The sequence below is a fragment of the Chaetodon trifascialis genome, chromosome 15 (assembly GCF_039877785.1).
Source record: "Chaetodon trifascialis isolate fChaTrf1 chromosome 15, fChaTrf1.hap1, whole genome shotgun sequence".
Taxonomy (NCBI): Eukaryota; Metazoa; Chordata; class Actinopteri; order Chaetodontiformes; family Chaetodontidae; genus Chaetodon; species Chaetodon trifascialis.
This window is the reverse complement of record NC_092070.1, coordinates 16,071,684-16,084,482: the sequence shown is the minus strand read 5'-3', so window position 1 is coordinate 16,084,482 and position 12,799 is coordinate 16,071,684. Positions and strand designations below refer to the sequence as shown.

Below are 12,799 nucleotides of genomic sequence, written 5' to 3'. Positions count from 1 at the left end.
GGGCATATTAGGCTGCTTTTAATGAAAATGTCAGGGCCAAGACAGACTGAGAGGCTTTAACTGGAAACCTTGAACCACTCTTTACACAGAAAGATGGAGACAATTACTGAACAAACACATTGTAATATATCATATTAGATGAATAAATGTGGCTTTTGAAAACAAAATATTTAGATGCAAAAAGAAACTGTGTTTATGCATATTTCTTTTGTGTCATTTGGAATATCTGTGCTTTTTATGACCTCTTCTATAACTGATATAGACCTAATTTTACCTGATTTCAACTGCTGAGCTTTGTGAAAAGCCAAAGTGTGACAACTATTCTCCCTTTTTGAGCAACATTCAACACATCTTGATGTTTTTGAATAATTACAGAATGATGTAACCAATAAAAACACTATAATGTTGACTAATCAATTGCAAAACCTGAAAGTTGTGATAAAAATAGTCAACTTTCTATCTTGTCATGACTGCATGTGGACTCACTACTTAGAGTTGGAGCTGGTATCTAAAATTGAACACATGCATTATGGTGACTGAACTCTCTCAACAAAGTGTCCTTTGTCCACTGAAAACAAGTGCTGGAGCAAATCCAGCAAAGTAGATTTTAGTGTTGCGACACGTTTGTTTTGCTCCAGTTTTTCCACAGACTTTATGTTTAAAATTGTTTGGCTTCACTGAGGTAAAGATAAGTTTATATTTAGGTTATTATATAATATTATAGTTAATATGTTCATACATTTGTATAATAATATTAGAGTAATGTCATTATTATCACTATTACTATTATTATTGTTACTATTATTATTATGATTGCCATATATTTATACATTAATCAGAAACTGTTTTAAAATTGCATCCTGCATACTGAGTGGCAAACTTGAATTCATCATAACATCATCAGTCAATTAAATCATGAATCAAAAGAATGCTCATTCATGCTAAAAACAAACAAACAAACATACAAAAAAGGAAAAAGCCTGTTCAAATAAAGACATTATAAATTAATTGGAAGATAGTGTCATGTCCCTTGTTGATTATTTTCAATAAGAAACGTTTTTTGTCAAGAATCTCCTGTTTTGCAGTCTGGCCTCTCACCTTGTTCGGATCAATACATTTTCCGCAGGAAAGAGGAAGACCTGAAATATAAAAGTAGAGCTTTAATTTTGAAATATGTTGTGTACTACTTTCCCACTTTGTTTTCATGTGTGCAGCCCCCGGATAGTTGCAAGGCTTCCTCTAAAGTTTCTGGACTGCTGTCGCCCCCTATTGGTCCATGCGGTCACTGAGCGGAGCTGAGAGAGCTGCAGCTCCGAAACAGCCTCACTCTGACTCAACTGTCCCAGTGCAGCAAACACCTCAGACTGGCCGCATTCATTCACAAATGCACAAATATTTATTCTACCAAAATCTGAATGATAAAAGATGCGTTTAGCTTTGTCGTGAGAACTGCTCTTACTTCTTCTTACTTACTTCTTACGTCCGAACTGGGCATCACATAGATATCTCATGCAAACAGCTGATTATTGCCCTCAGAAGAGCAACTTTAACAAAAAGATAATTTTAGCTGATAAAGCAAGGGAATTAAACATTAGACATTTCAACATATAAAAATCTAAATCTGTAAAAATGTGTAAATGAGCCTGTATTTTCCATTAAATCTAAATAAAGGGATTACAGTCTATAGTTAAGTATAATAAAGCTATGAGAACTGCAATTATGAAGTTATATAATGAAGATTATAATGTTGATGATGCAGAGATTCTGTCTGTAAATCAAAGATTTAAAGAATTACTTGTGTGCTATATTTTTTATCTAGCTTCATATCACTATAATATTAAAATGGTTTGCATTTTTGTATTATTCTGTAGTCAAGATGAGTAATTATAGCCCTACTTACATTGTTTTTCTCAGAGCGTTTAATATTAAACTTTTAAGTATCCCCTCGTTAAACTTTAAGTTTTACATGTAAATGAAATCAAGGATTATAGGAGGAAAAAACACTTTTTCCCACTTGAATTGCATTTTCACTGTTGTTGACTACAAAGTTCTCTAGAGCAGAGTCATGTTACGTCCCCGCCTACAGAAAGTTTCCCCCAATCATTTCTTCGCCGTCAGACATAAATCCAGGCATCGCCTCCTGTGCCTGTAGACTCTTCAGCAATCCTCCAAGAGTAGATCTCCCAGTCACATTTCTCTTTAAAGTCACAGTTTCAAAGTTAAGCATTAGAAAGCGATCACTTGCCACTCGCCTCCTCGTCTGCGAATTTCCGAAAAGCCGAAGGAGCAACAAAACTTTTGTTTTTTGCTTTTTTTTTTCCCCCTGTGAGGATTCAAGTTTGCCAGTCAAGCTGTGCGCCCTCGCAGGCTGTCACTGCAGTCTTCGGGCACAGCGCGTGGATTTAGGAGGAAGGATTTTCTCCTTTTTTTACTGCGAGAAGCTGTTCTTTAACTTTTTCGCATGAATCTCCTCGACCCTTACCTGAAGATGACAGAAGAACAGGAGAAGTGTCACTCAGACGCTCCCAGCCCCAGCATGTCTGAGGACTCCGCAGGCTCGCCATGCCCGTCCGGGTCCGGATCGGACACTGAGAACACCCGGCCGTCCGACAACCACCTCCTCTTGGGTCCAGACTACAAAAAGGAGGGTGAAGAAGAAAAGTTCCCGGTGTGTATCAGAGATGCGGTGTCCCAGGTGCTGAAGGGCTACGACTGGACGCTGGTGCCCATGCCGGTGCGCGTCAACGGCTCAAGTAAAAATAAGCCTCACGTCAAAAGACCCATGAACGCATTCATGGTCTGGGCTCAAGCTGCACGGAGGAAGCTGGCCGATCAATACCCGCATTTGCACAACGCGGAACTCAGCAAAACCCTGGGCAAACTTTGGAGGTAGGCTCGCTTTGCATTTCCAGTTACTGTCGCAGTGCGTTATTACGCGCCGCTGTGCGCACCGCACTATTTCTTCGATGAAATGCTCCACCTGCGTGCTGTTTCAAGTGGAGCTTTACAGTGTGGGGATTTGACTAATGGATTTTATATGCATGAAAATCTCTCTGTTGCTGTCTTTTATGTTGTGATTTTGGTTGCGCTTCTAATTTCCATGCTCGACTGCATTAACAGAAGATTTTTTAAGCATGCGCGAACTTTTTTAGCTGCTCCTCGTGCATATCGATACTGAAACAGTTAATGCAAAGATTTAATAAATTCCCCACATCTCTTTCACGCCTCTATGAATCAACCGTGTCTTGTGCGTTGTGGTAATTGAACGCATGTTAATGTGAGCGTACAATTCTCTGTGTTATTTTCAGATTGCTAAACGAAGTGGAGAAGCGCCCGTTTGTGGAAGAAGCCGAACGTTTGAGAGTGCAGCACAAGAAGGACCACCCCGACTACAAATATCAGCCAAGGCGGAGAAAATCTGTCAAGAATGGGCAGAACGATCCCGAGGACGGCGAGCAAACCCACATCTCTCCAAATGCGATCTTCAAGGCGCTGCAACAGGCCGATTCTCCCGCGTCCAGTTTGGGCGAGGTGCATTCTCCAGGAGAGCACTCAGGTAAGAAAAGAAAAAAAGAAAAAAAGAAAAAGAATTAAAGATATTTTCTGCTATTTTTTCCAGAACTGACTAAATTTAGTACTGTTTGTAGAAATCAGATCTTTAGAAGCCCTCAGGGCCTTGAACAGACACCTGTTAATGATTAATAATTAGTGTGTTTTTACAAGCTATCATGCAAATACACCTGTCAGTATAGTGCCAATAAACTCCTCCTGAAAGCATTTACATTTGTACTTTCACTTTATTACAAGTCCTTCATGCAGGAAATATCTTGTTTGGATGCATCATTTTGTAAACTGATTTTTGAACTGTGAGGCTAACTCTGCCTTTCTTCTGACCAGGTCAGTCCCAGGGCCCACCAACACCTCCAACCACCCCCAAGACAGACCTCCCCTCCAGCAAAGCTGACCTGAAGCGTGAGGGGCGCCCCATGCAGGAGGGCACCAGTCGCCAACTCAACATCGACTTTGGAGCTGTGGACATTGGCGAGCTGAGCAGCGAGGTCATCTCCAACATGGGCAGCTTTGATGTCGATGAGTTTGATCAGTACCTGCCACCTCACAGCCATGCTGGGGTGACCGGAGCAGCCCAGGCTGGCTACACCGGCAGCTACGGCATCAGCAGCTCCTCAGTCAGCCAGGCGGCCAATGTCGGGGCCCACGCCTGGATGTCCAAGCAGCAGCAGCAGCACTCTCTGACCACCCTGGGCGGAGGAGGAGAGCAAGGCCAGCAGGGTCAGCAGAGAACCACCCAGATCAAGACAGAGCAGTTGAGCCCCAGCCACTACAGCGAGCAGCAGGGCTCCCCACAGCATGTCACCTATGGCTCCTTCAACCTGCAGCACTACAGCACCTCCTCTTACCCGTCCATCACAAGAGCACAGTATGACTATTCAGACCACCAAGGTGGTGCCAACTCCTACTACAGCCACGCGGCTGGCCAGGGCTCCGGCCTGTACTCCACCTTCAGCTACATGAGCCCCAGCCAGAGGCCGATGTACACCCCAATCGCCGACAACACCGGGGTGCCCTCCGTGCCCCAGACCCACAGTCCACAGCACTGGGAGCAGCAGCCCATTTACACACAGCTCTCCAGGCCATGAGGAGGCAGCCTCAGCACTGACTGTACAACACCCATCTCATGCATAGACTTCTTTCTGCCAGGGGCCTTTGCGCCACCACGCCACACACCCATCATTGCCAACAGAAAAACACAACAAGGACTTTTTTATAGTACTGAAAATATATCTTTGGATTGGCTCACAACAGTGCCTTTTGTATCGGTTGGAATTGTGATTATATTTTTTTAGATATAATGTTTAAAAAAAGTTAAATCCTCTGTGAGGACATACTGGTTATAAATATTTTAGTATGTACTGTGTATGTGTTCTGCTCTTGTCATCATCATCATAATCAGTGTCATCAGCATCCTCATCGTCATGATTTGAAGGTTTAACACATCTAAAGGAGCAGGAATGCTGGGTAAAAACACCCTCAGTGGCCTTACTTCTCACTAATGTATTTTTTGTACAGAAGTAAGAAACATCTGTTTACTGACACTGCCGTCTTATAATAGCCTACATTCTGCTTTGAATTTTTGTACTGTACATATTTTATTGTAATTGCCATGAGATGCAAGAATTGAGCAATGCAGGTTCGAAATAGATTTGAATTTTTGGCCATGACATGACCGCGTCGTCAGTGAATTAGTCAAATCTTCTACTTGTTGTTCTTTGCTTTAGCTCAAATTATTGTGCTGGAAACGCTATAGCAGGTGCCATGTAATTCTACTCGGGGCCTTACTGTGCTGGTAGATGCAACTGAGCAATGCTTGCTGTTATCTGGGTACTGCCTTGATACCATTGGTGCCTCTGGAGCCGCTGTTGGGAGGCTCCTTCCACTGGCATTGCAGTGTCGAAACCACAGCATAATTCTGACTTCCTGCTTGAGGAGATGCAGGAAATGACCTTTGACCTGAGTCTCCTCAGCAGCCAGCAGGTCTGAGTCTGGTGTGCTTCTGTCATTCTTACAGCCCCATCCTTTTTTTTCCCTAACCTTTTTCTTAATTTATTCTTTAGCATTAATTTTATTTGAAAATAACTATTTGCAATTATCTTTTTAATTCCGCAGCAGCTAACTGAGATGAAAAGTTTTCAGTGGAATAGTTTGCTGTCATATGTGGTACAAATTTGTTTATTTATCATTTGTAAATGTTTCCGTATAAAAGTTTCTTTTATTCATGATCTAGTTATGTACAGATTACTTATAATTACACGATGAGTCTTTCTTTAAAAAAAAAAGAAAAACTGGAAGTTTTCTCTTTTTTCATGCTAACAAATGAATTAATGGATATGGAAGCTGCGCCTGTTTTTGTAAAGAATTTGCTGGAATCAACAGGATACTTTTTGTTATTGAAAAAAAGTTGTGTTCCTCATTTTTATTTTCTGTGTCATTAGTTCTCATCTTGTCATCTTCTTAATGCAGTTTCCGTAGGTAAACATGGCATTGTCTCAAAAGCTTATCTTTTGTATTATATTGTTTGCAATAAAAACAAAACACTGAGAAATATGGGATCGTCTTGTGCCTTTAATTACAAGCGTTTTTCATCCTGTATTATCTGTGCTGGTCCGCAGATACCAGATACTGGCACAAGATAAAATAAGATTTTAGTCACTGAGTCTGAAATCACTTTGGATCATCCAACTCATATGCACAAAAAAAACATCGGAAATCAAGAAGATTGTTTTGACGTGACACAGATAATTTAATTTCTGAATTAATCAGAGCCAGCTTGTCAGCCATCCACATCAGCAGTTTGGTAAAGCTATTGTTCAAAAAAAACAAACAAACAAAAAAAAATCATTAAATTCAAGTTGTGGTACTGGGAACAGTGATTTTGCTGCTGGCTTCTCAGACCGTGAGGTCACATGTCCATTATTACCACGGCCTATTGAGAAGACGTATGTCCGCAACCTTCCCCCCGCCTGTATACACGACAGCTTAAAGAAACAAACTCGACATTGAATATTGTTTATTCGTTACTGGCCGACTAGTATAGGAATAGAGCTGACCTTAATAAATCAGTGACAGTGTAAACACAATCAGGTACTATAGCTTTGTGTTGAAACTTAAGGCACATTCACCGATGACGTCTCTTTCCTCACATCAACTGGACTGAAGCGTTCTCCGCCACCCACCGCTGCACCTCATCTCACTGCCATGACTGGACAGTTTTGACTACTCATTGCACAACATGCTAGGCTATGCTAAACCCATCTGTAAAGCTCAACACATCTGTAATAAATAAGAATGTGGAAATATGATAATATTGTAAAATAGCATCATGTAAAATGTAAGATAATTTACAATTAAACACTGTTTTGATAAACTGACTCGAATCACCAACCATTATTCTCATAATTTCTTCATGGGTTCTCCTGAAATAAAGGAAGCAAAATATCTATTTAACAATAGATTTGTGTAAGTTTAAGACAATTTTTCACTATCTTTCAGGGTGACAAAATGCTTAAAGCAATGCTGTGTAACATTGCTTTTGTATGTCATCAAATCAATATAATAATAAAACCTTAAGATGCCAGCTTGCAGGTTTCCCACATGCTCTGGGGTTGGAAAACATTGACTAAGATGTGGGAATGTGGTTACAGCTGAAAGGGAAATTACACCATTTCAACACAACAAAACCTCTTGGCACTCCCTGACAATCACAGACTGATGACATGGATCAGTAAGAGTGTATCTACAGTCAAAATTATGATTTAAAGTTAGTATCAACAATGTGAACTTATTGTTTTAAATCCTGGCACTATCACTGATGCAGCTAAAACAATGATTTCAGGTTACTTTGAATCATTTTTAGTGTATCTTTCCCTGCACTTCAAAGTCACAGTTACTTATTCTCCTCTTTGTCTTTTCAGACATGTTTGTTATCTCTGCTCTGGCTTCTTCTTCTTCTTCTGTAACTTTGCTTCAAGCTGCTGTCCCTCGTCTTATAATTATGCTTTCAGGAACTGGCCGCTGATTAAAACAGCATTGTGTTATATAAACTGGCAAAAAACAGAAAAATAAAACATATCAGTCTGCAGTGACTTAAGCCCTGTTGTGTTATTGACACGACAGTGATCCTACTGCAGGCATGACTCTGCTGTCTCTGGTTAAGCATGAACGCTGACGTCTTCCCCTCTGACAGTGAGGAGCAGCCAGACTGCGTGAAGCCCTGAACCCACCTCCCACAGAGAGCCCCCGAGGCACATCCATCATGGATCTCCAGTGGCTCAGACCTGGAGTGAGGCAGCAGGGCCTCAGGGCCTAACGGGGCAAAGGGAGGCCAGTGACGGCTCAGGGCCGAGAAGAAAAGTGCAGCATGGAGATCACAAGGAAGGGACAAGAAAGAACCTTTGTAATCCACTTTTTAGTCTTCAAAAGGAAGGAATTGAGACAGAAAAGATCGAAATATTAAGTGCCAGGGGTCCACATTATTCAGAATAATTCAAAATGCAGCTCATTCTCCAAAACTGAATCACATCAGACTGTCAGAAAAATTATTTGAAGGGAACTGAGGGAGCACGCTCACACGAACTTTGACATTACAGTTGTAACAGGGAGCTTTTAATGTAAAAGAAATCTCGCCTGACTCAAATCATTGGCAATCGTAATCACAACGTCCTGATGCTGTCTGAGCTGAATCCAACAGGCATATACTAACACGCTACTCAGGACATGATTGGCTCCTGATGGAAGATGTTGCCTGAAAGTTAAACTACAGCCAAGATTTCTGTTCAGCAAACAAGGGGAAAAAAACGTCAAATTCGGTAAACACAGGTCCATGTTCCTCCAGTTCCAGATAATGAACAGAACGTTTTTGCTGAATTGTTTCATTCTCAGGTTGTTGGCAGCGTGCGTGCATGGGAAAATGTGAAAAGTTTACATTTGCAAGTCCAGCTCCTCAAAAACAAATCTTGAGTTGGGATAAACTGAAATCAGGTGATCATATTATCACTTTTTGGATGTAATTATTCTTTCAAAATCAAAGTTCATGATGACTGATAAGAACTGCTTTAGCCAACGACTGTTTCTACGTGGCCCCTTCTTTGAGAGTAATTTCCCTGATGTGAACAACAAGGCGCCATGAAAAACCTAAGCTAGCATCTAGCAGCAGTTTTACCAGTTATGCAGCATATCATCGATAATCTACAGCCCCACTTCAAAAAATAGCAATCACTTCAAGCAAACTGTTTTGTTCCTGAGCCCCTGTAGAAACATCCTTTATGCAATCATGCGTTCACAAAGTGGTGAACCTCGCTCCATCCTTGCTTGTGAATCACTGACCCTTTCCAGGATTCCCCTTTCATACCCAATCATGACACTATCACCTGTTACCAATCAACCTGTTTACCTGTTGCTCCTGTCCCAACTTGTTTCAAGCATGTTGCTGCATCAAACTCAGAAAAGCATATATTTACATAAATCAACGACACTGATGAGGTAAAACATTGAATATATTGTCTTTGTTTTGCTTTCAGTTGAGTAGATTTATGTTTTACACAGCGTCAAAACTTCAGGGTCATAGTTTTTCCTGTAGAGTTTAAGTTTTATTTACATCTATGTTTCACCATGTCTTTTTTTTTTTTTTTATTAATATGAGATGGCCGACTTCATGTTTGCTTTTACTTTTGCTTGTAAATTTAAGAAGAAAATATACGTTGCACTTTTGCTTTCCATAGCAGGAATCACAGAAAGTGTGTAAATGGTATAAAGGTTAAAAATAAAGGAGAAAAGAGGACCTTGCTCTTCCGTGCTTAATAACAAGCATGGAGCGACGATGGCCACTTTCAGCGTATTTCATCAGAATAGTGTGTCATGTGGTGTTGTCACGGAGTAGCACACCATCAGGAAATGACATCAGGATTGAGGCTTTCCCTGTGTGAGACCATGGTGACTCATTCACTGGGCTTGACAGACACAGCCTTGCCCAGTAGCAGCCCAAACATAATGATAAATTTCAGAATGTTCCATGCAGTAACTTGCCAAGAGAAGCAATAAGGAGCACAGCAGCTACTAGAAATTTAACTTTGAAATTACACAGAAATTTTCAGATATCCAGCTTCTAGGAAATCCATCATTACTGTGGGTTTATATTTAACAAAAATCAGGGCAAGACAAACAAAAGCATCTTTTCTAAAGCTTGTGCCGCAGCCTTCTGACCTCAGAAAGTCTTGGCAGTGGCATAGTGACCCTGCCAGTGAGTGGACTGGGGCCGGCAATGGGACCGCTCCCCTCCAAACAGCAGGAGTGCCCTGATGAATGTTTCCGAGAAGGATCGGAAACAAGACCAAATTTTTCTTTCTTTCTTTCTTTTTTTTTTTCTTTTTTTGTTGGGCAGGCCTTTCCATGGGCAATTTTCCCAGGACGACCCCATTATTATTCCACAGAAACGTCTGCCCCCTCCGAACCCTATGGGTGGTCTTTCTGAAGGCAAAAGGAAGAGGAAAAGAAAAGGAAAAGGGGGGGAAAATTCAGTGATACACCCGTGGAGACTGGACAACAATAAAATACACAACAAAGTAAAATGAGACAAAACAAGATGAAGAGTCAGCCAGCATTCCAAACTTTTTCTGATGATATGACTTCTGGTATTTCGAGGAAAACTGTTCATAAAGTGGTTTAATCAACGTTAACATGAACATAAAATCATATCAAGATTTATGTTTGTATTTCAAACCGAATCTCATAGATCTCATGACCAGTTTATTGTGTATTTGTATTTCTTTGTGTATTTGTTTCACTGGTAACCAGTCCTCTGTTTAGATTATCCACAGAGACAGTTTGAATTGACCCCCACACTGAGTTGCTTTTAAATTGTCCAGTCCATAAAATTCTTTCTTAAACCAATAAGAAACATCCAGTGGAGGAAACCCCTGCTAAATCACGGAGAACGACAAGCTGACCACAAGGCCGTCTCCATGGAAGCTACACCCTCAGCTGAAAAACTGCTCCGTGCTGATTCAAGTTGGGAGCAAAGGGAGGGCACATTTCCTACCGTAAACCGTATTGATTATTACATTCGTGGGATCCAGCTCACTCTTGGGAAAATGATGTTTATTTAAGTTTACGATCCCCTCCTGCCACCATTTGATTTTGTTCACTGTTTGAGCAAGAAGTTAGGAAGTGAGACTTTGCCCCACAGCCATCCATCTTGCACTGGCCCCATGAGGACGTCGGCCTGTGCCAAGAGGCTGAGCTGGGCCAGCCTGCTGGAACCCTTGGTGAGCTCCCTGCCTTTGTCTGAGGATGTGGAAGAAACCTGGCACCGGCCCGAGGTCAGCGTCACAAAATTATATTACCATAATCCCATTAAGTGTGTCTGAGGCCTCATGAGCTCCAGCTCAGTCTGGGAGGAAGGTAGGTGAGGGCTGGCGGCGGGTGGGTTTGTGGATGAAGAACACAGTCAGTGGATACTATGAGCTGGTAGCTTACCTGCACCTTATATATTTAAGCCTTTGTGATATTTCTGGCTTTTATGCCAAATGCAAAGATGTACCATAAACCCATGCATTAGTGTGGGCTATGCCAAAGCATGTGTTTTATCACAGTATGACAGCTTCTATGACAGATATTGACTGTTTGACCATAAAAAAGAATATAAATGTGCCAAAGTATAAGAGAAATCTCATAACTGAAGCCAGAAGCTTAAATAAGATGATGGATCAAGTGGGTTTGTCTATAAGCTTTATATATTCTCGGTTTCTCATCCTTATCTTCATTATCCCCCATCGTTCATAAAAGGATTCTCTCCAATAATAATGTGATTTTCCACCCATCTTTACATTTGTTTCCAATTAAGACACAGAGAAAAAAGTTTCTGCTCTCCAACCAAACACCGACACAGTAGTTTGTCTTTGCTAATTCCCTCGTCTGCACCTGGTAAATCTCCACACAACGTATTGTTTTACACATGCCCATTAGGCCCAGGCTGTGTGACGGGATGCAAACGGACGTCAGCAAAACTTAAACTGTTCTCACAGGGCATGAGAGCTGAACGTAAGCCAAACTCTGGCAGCTGATCTGTGAGGCACAACCGTGGCTGTAACATGTAAAGAGAGATGATCTGACGTGGAACATTGGAATGCAACCTAGTTTCTGTGCTGTTTCATTGTGTTAAATTGTGGCCACAGCTTTGTGTAAAATAAAAACTGCTCACAATCGACCTCTTCAATCTGTGTACAAATAACACGACTTTACAGTTTGAAATTGGGTGCAGTGCATGCACCAAAGTTTGTTCAAGAGACAAAGCTAGTTTGGTTAGATTATGATTTCAAGAAATATCTTTAATACAGCCTATATGTTAAAAGAAGTCAAGGCTGACTTTTTTTTTTTTCACATGGGACATGAACAGCAGTCTCCCGAGTGAAAATCCTGTTTGTTTAACCCATCCATCCACCCAAGCCTCCTCCCTTCGTGCACATTCTCACTCTTCGCACTACATCACCTGAATTTTGTTTTTCTATGACATTCGACAAGCAAAAAAACAATAAAAACACTGTGATAACGTCATCTGGTGATACCATGCTGTCACGATGATCAAATTTTCTGCCCTTCAATCTGAACTATTTCTAGATTCGTTCAGCTACTGGACTGCAAACAGGAGGAGGTTTCGGTTTGGTGGCTTTCTAAGGTCATGATTACCTTTCATGTTTGTCCTGTACTGGATAACACGCTGAAAAACAATGTGAATTCAAGGCTTGTCACCAAAATAGTCAGCTAAGCTAACATACTCTCAGATCAGTGGGAGGAGATGCACATGGGATGGGAGTGTATACATGTGTGTGTCTTAGCTGCTTGCTCTCGTGGTGATCACAGTTAGCCAAGCTGCAGAATATTGCTGGCAGCCTTTTCTTTACTTCCACAGCCCAGAATCTCAAACATACCTCCCTCATGTTTGTCCATTCCAGCTACGGGACAACCAGTAAGACTTAATCCCTTGTCCAAATAAGTTAATACCTCAACTAACATGTAAAAGTAAAGTTCAGGGCCAAATGCAGATTCCTGAGAGACAGACAGTGCCTAACCTGGCAGTAAACCAATTAATTACACACACGGTTTGCCATGGAGACATGAGGTGACACACAAACAACCCTGCAGGCTCTCTTACACCCACACTAAGAGATTTAAAACTCTTTTTGTTTTGCTTTCTAAGTAAAATATCCCTATTTCACATTTTTTCTAA

General features: G+C 41.2%; 1 protein-coding gene across 1 annotated transcript; it reads left to right on the top strand.

Moving 5' to 3' along the window:
• The first annotated feature begins 2,150 nt into the window (after window positions 1-2,150).
• On the top strand, window positions 2,151-5,861 carry LOC139343252 (transcription factor Sox-9-A-like). The gene is made up of 3 exons (XM_070980765.1): window positions 2,151-2,889; window positions 3,309-3,556; window positions 3,898-5,861. The coding sequence occupies exons 1-3, from the start codon at window positions 2,462-2,464 to the stop codon at window positions 4,656-4,658; spliced, it is 1,437 nt and encodes a 478-aa protein (XP_070836866.1). The 5' UTR covers window positions 2,151-2,461; the 3' UTR covers window positions 4,659-5,861.
• The last annotated feature ends 6,938 nt before the right edge of the window (window positions 5,862-12,799 follow it).

Excerpts from the sequence above, each read along its gene's own strand:
- LOC139343252 (XM_070980765.1), top strand. The coding sequence starts at position 2,462 with ATGAATCTCCTCGACCCTTACCTGAAGATGACAGAAGAACAGGAGAAG. Across the intron at positions 2,890-3,308 it reads ACCCTGGGCAAACTTTGGAG|ATTGCTAAACGAAGTGGAGA; the intron begins GTAGGCTCGCTT and ends TGTTATTTTCAG. Across the intron at positions 3,557-3,897 it reads TTCTCCAGGAGAGCACTCAG|GTCAGTCCCAGGGCCCACCA; the intron begins GTAAGAAAAGAA and ends TCTTCTGACCAG.